At 53.1% G+C, this 4,003-nt stretch overlaps 1 protein-coding gene across 1 annotated transcript in view; it reads left to right on the forward strand.

The window, feature by feature from the left end:
* Positions 1-4,003, forward strand: part of FKBP5 (FKBP prolyl isomerase 5) — a 14,883-nt gene that overhangs the window by 1,408 nt on the left and 9,472 nt on the right. Inside the window, exons 3-4 of the mRNA XM_009638184.2 lie at positions 158-300; positions 1,194-1,308. Of these exons, the coding sequence (XP_009636479.1) occupies positions 158-300; positions 1,194-1,308 (258 nt within the window). The remainder of the gene's footprint in view (positions 1-157; positions 301-1,193; positions 1,309-4,003) is intronic.

Consider the following 4,003-nt stretch of genomic DNA (forward strand, 5'->3'; position numbering starts at 1 on the left):
GGGCCCCTGTTGCAGGACAGATGGACGGTGTCAGCCCTGCCTTAAGTGACTTCGGAGGGTGGGATTTTTTTGGGGGTGCCATCCTCGCAGCACCCAGGCTGGGTTTTTTCTGGGCTGCCGGTTGCTCCCTCCTGCCTGACGTCTGCCTCCCTCCTAGGTCAGGTAATCAAGGCATGGGACATCGGGGTGGCTACCATGAAGAAGGGAGAGATCTGCTACTTGCTCTGCAAACCCGAGTACGCCTACGGCTCTGCTGGCAGTGCCCCCAAAATCCCCTCCAACGCCACCCTTTTTTTCGAGGCAAGTAATGCCGGCGAGCCGGCGCGTGGATGAGCTTGCTCGCTCTCTTTCTGCCTTGCCAGCCAGCTCAGAAATAATAATAATAATAAAAAAAAAAAACAAAACCAAAAACCAAGCAAAAAACCCCAACAAAAAACCCAGCTTGGATTCCTGAAACGTGTCCCTCTGCTCCAGGAACTGCTGCCAGGGTTTTCTCAGAAATGTGTGTCTGAGCTGGGAGGTTGGGACTGAAGCTCTGGCTGGGGAGAGCCCTGGTGCCGGGGAAGGGGGGAGCGGGCAGATTCCCGTTTGAAAAAATGCACATGGGAAGGAGAAGGCAGCTGGGAAATGCCTCTGGGTGCTAAAAACCGATTAGTGCCGCGGGGTGGTAGGAAAGCCAAGGCTCTGGCACGGTGCGCTTGCAGGGCAGGGCTCGTCGGGACAAGGCGGTGGGGCGGGAGGAATGGGGCTGTCCTAAATTAAGGCTTAGTCCTTCCAAGTCAAGCGGGGACTAAGCCATGGGTCGGAGCTGGTTCCGTCGGAGAATGAAGGGGAAACTCCTGCCCGTGCTGGTCCCGGGCAGCTTTCACAGCATCTTCCAGCACCGGCCGTCCTGTGCCCTTACAGGCTTAATAAACTTATTTTTACTGTTACTTTGTGTTACGCTTCAGGTACTGGATGTGTCCCAATTTCTAATAAATCGGGTGTATTATGCTGTGGCTTGGAGCTGGCTTTTATGGGCAACTTCTGCTCGTCAGCTGAATGGAGAATGAGCTGGCGTGGCTCTCCAGCCGGAGGATGAACCGCTGCTTTGTGGCTTTTCTGTTGCTTTTCTCCTCTCCTTCCCCCCTCCCTGAGCTCTACCCACCTTTTCTTTATTATTTTCATATATTTATTTATTTTTTTTTTTTTAGGTCGAGCTGCTTGACTTCAAAGGTGAGGACTTGTTTGAGGATGGAGGGATAATCCGGAGGATCAAGAGGAAGGGAGAAGGTTACTCCAACCCTAATGAAGGCGCTACGGTGGAAAGTGAGTGCCGGTCCCTCCGGGGGGGGGGTGGGGCTGGAGGGGTGTCCCTGCCCTGGCACAGCCCCGCTTTCTTCTCCCTAGCAAGGAGCTGCTGGCACTCTATGGATTGTAGGTGGCCGTGCGTCGCGGTGGGATGCGGATACATCCCTCCGGAGCTCCGAGCGGGATGGAGAGGGGCTGGGAGAGCAGCGGGGCACTGCCCGCCTGTGGGTGCTGCGCTGAGCGCTCCTTGGCACGGCCCCGGCGCTGGCTCTGCCGGAGCTGCTGGCCGGGAAGGGCTGACTGGAAAACCTCAAGCCGCGGGAGCAGCCAGGCGATGATGGAGTGGCCGCTCGAACGTAACCTGCGCTCTGTTTTCTTAGCCGCGTTGGCAAACACGGCCCTGCGAGCCCCGGTGCTGCTCAGCCAGCCGCCGGAGGGAGGATGGAGGGAGCAAAACCCCCCCTGGGGGGTTTCGGGGCTCTGCCATCTCCTCCCACCCTTTCGCATCCATCGCAATGTCCAAGCCACTCCGGGATGCGCTGGCTGCCAAACCCCTGGCTCTGCCTTGCCTCATCGGTAGCAGGGATGTCCTCCCTCGGTGGCATCCCTTGCTAAGCCTTCTGGGCACCAACGCAGGTGCTCGGCAGTTTGTTTGGCCTCCTTGTTCCAACATCGATCGTCGGTTTGGTTTGGTGGGTTTTATCTTTTCTCCCATGGAACGGAGCCTTTTCTTTTCCTTCCCCTGCGGCCAGAGGGCTGCTGATGATTGCAGGGGCGGGGGGGAAGGAAATGAAGACGAGGGGTCCGGGTGGTCTCAGCAACATGGGAGTGTGAGGAGCTCGGGTCTCATCGGGCTCTCCCTGTTCTGATCCCATTTCTGGAGCAGACGTTTTGCGGGGCTGGATGGAGGAAGCCAGGCTCTTTTTCTTTTCCTTCCCAAGAACCGCTCGGCCGCAGACACAGAGCTCGCTCCGTACGGGAGGCATTTACGTCTTCTCTCTTTCAGAGCTCCCGTACGCAAAGATTAACTCCCTTTAGCGAAGGAGAAATTGGATCTGGGCTGTGTCAGCTCATAAAGTTTGCTGCCTCGAACGGCTGGTTCTTCTGAGGAGGCTTTTTTTTTTTGACTCAGACTCTGCCCCTCCTGCGGTGAGCGTCGTAGCTGGGGACCAGCCGCAAGCCGGCTCCGCTGCCCCAAAGGTTAAACTAAAAGACATAGAACTGAAATCATCACAGATCCAGCGTTCCTCTTTATTTTGGACATCGTCATGTGCAGAGGACGGGGGGAGCCCTGGTCCCTCTGTGCTTCCCTTTGCAGCTCGAGTGCTTTAAGGAGGGAGCTGAGGCAGGGAAAGGGGGGACCGGCCAGGAGTCATCTCCCCGAGAAGACGTAAGGAGCCAAATGGTCTGAAGTTGCACCAGGGCAGGGTTAGGTTGGACATTAGGAAAAATTTCTTCACAGAAGGGGTTGCCCAGGGAAGGGGTCGAGTCCCCACCCCTGGGGGGATTTAACAGCCGGGCAGAGGCGGTGCTGAGGGCCAGGGTTTGGGGGTGGGATGGCAGGGGTAGGGGAACGGTTGGGCTGGGGGAGCTTAAAGGGCTTTTCCAACCCAAACGAGTCTATGATTCTAAATAGCGAGGCTCTTCGTACACCCGATGCCCCAAAGCCTGCTGCTGCTTTACCTGTTTCAAACGAAAGCGGCCGTCGGCGCAAACACCACGAGCGTGAGCACACGTGTGGTCAGAGTAACGGAGATGAACGCCCTCCGAGGCGATCCGGCCTCACCCGTGCTGCGTGTGCAGGGCAGAGGTGGGGAACGCGGCGCTGATCCCGCCGGCAGCCCGCCTGCCGTGCCAGCCGCTCCAGCCGCAGCTCCTGGGCATTTAATTCATTTGGACCGATGCATCCCTACCCACCCAGGGGCCAGAGACGCTTAAATATATCCCCGTGAGAGAGGATGAGGAGAAGCAGCACCAAGCGGCCTTGCAGTGACTTTTTTGGGTGCAAATAGGCTCTTTTCCTTTTTTTTCCCTTTTTTCCCTTTTTTTTCCCTTTTTTTTCCCTTTTTTTTCCCTTTTTTTTCCCTTTTTTTTCCCTTTTTTTTCCCTTTTTTTCCCCTTTTTTTCCCCTTTTTTTCCCCTTTTTTTTCCCTTTTTTTTCCCTTTTTTTTTTTTTGGTATTCCACATTGACAAGTGCAATAGATAGGAAACATTGCAACAAAGAAAGCGAATGCTTTCCGTCTGCCTTTGACTCTCTTACTTCCAGGCTATTTACTGAGAAGTGCAAGAAACAAAATGTTCTGAAATGCTGTGGCAAAATGGGGGGGGGGGGGGGGGCGGGAAGATAATAATATAAAACATGTAAGCAACTTGATAAAAATGAAGCAATATTGACAGAAAATGGAGCTTTAAACAGCAGGACAACAGCAACTCAGATGGATTTCATTCTTGCGTATCACAAAGCTAAGCCAAGCACCTGGAAGAGAGAGAGAGAGGGAAATTCCTTTTTTTCCTTTTTTTCCCCTTTTTTTTCCTTTTTTTCCTTTCTTCTTTCTTCTTTCTTCTTTCTTCTTTCTTCTTTCTTCTTTCTTCTTTCTTCTTTCTTCTTTCTTTTTTCTTCTTTCTTTTTTCTTTTTTTCTTTTTTTCTTTTTTTCTTTTTTTCTTTTTTTCTTTTTTTCTTTTTTTCTTTTTTTCTTTTTTTCTTTTTTTCA

The sequence above is a fragment of the Egretta garzetta genome, unplaced genomic scaffold (assembly GCF_000687185.1).
Source record: "Egretta garzetta isolate BGI_Z169 unplaced genomic scaffold, ASM68718v1 scaffold105, whole genome shotgun sequence".
Classification (NCBI taxonomy): domain Eukaryota; kingdom Metazoa; phylum Chordata; class Aves; order Pelecaniformes; family Ardeidae; genus Egretta; species Egretta garzetta.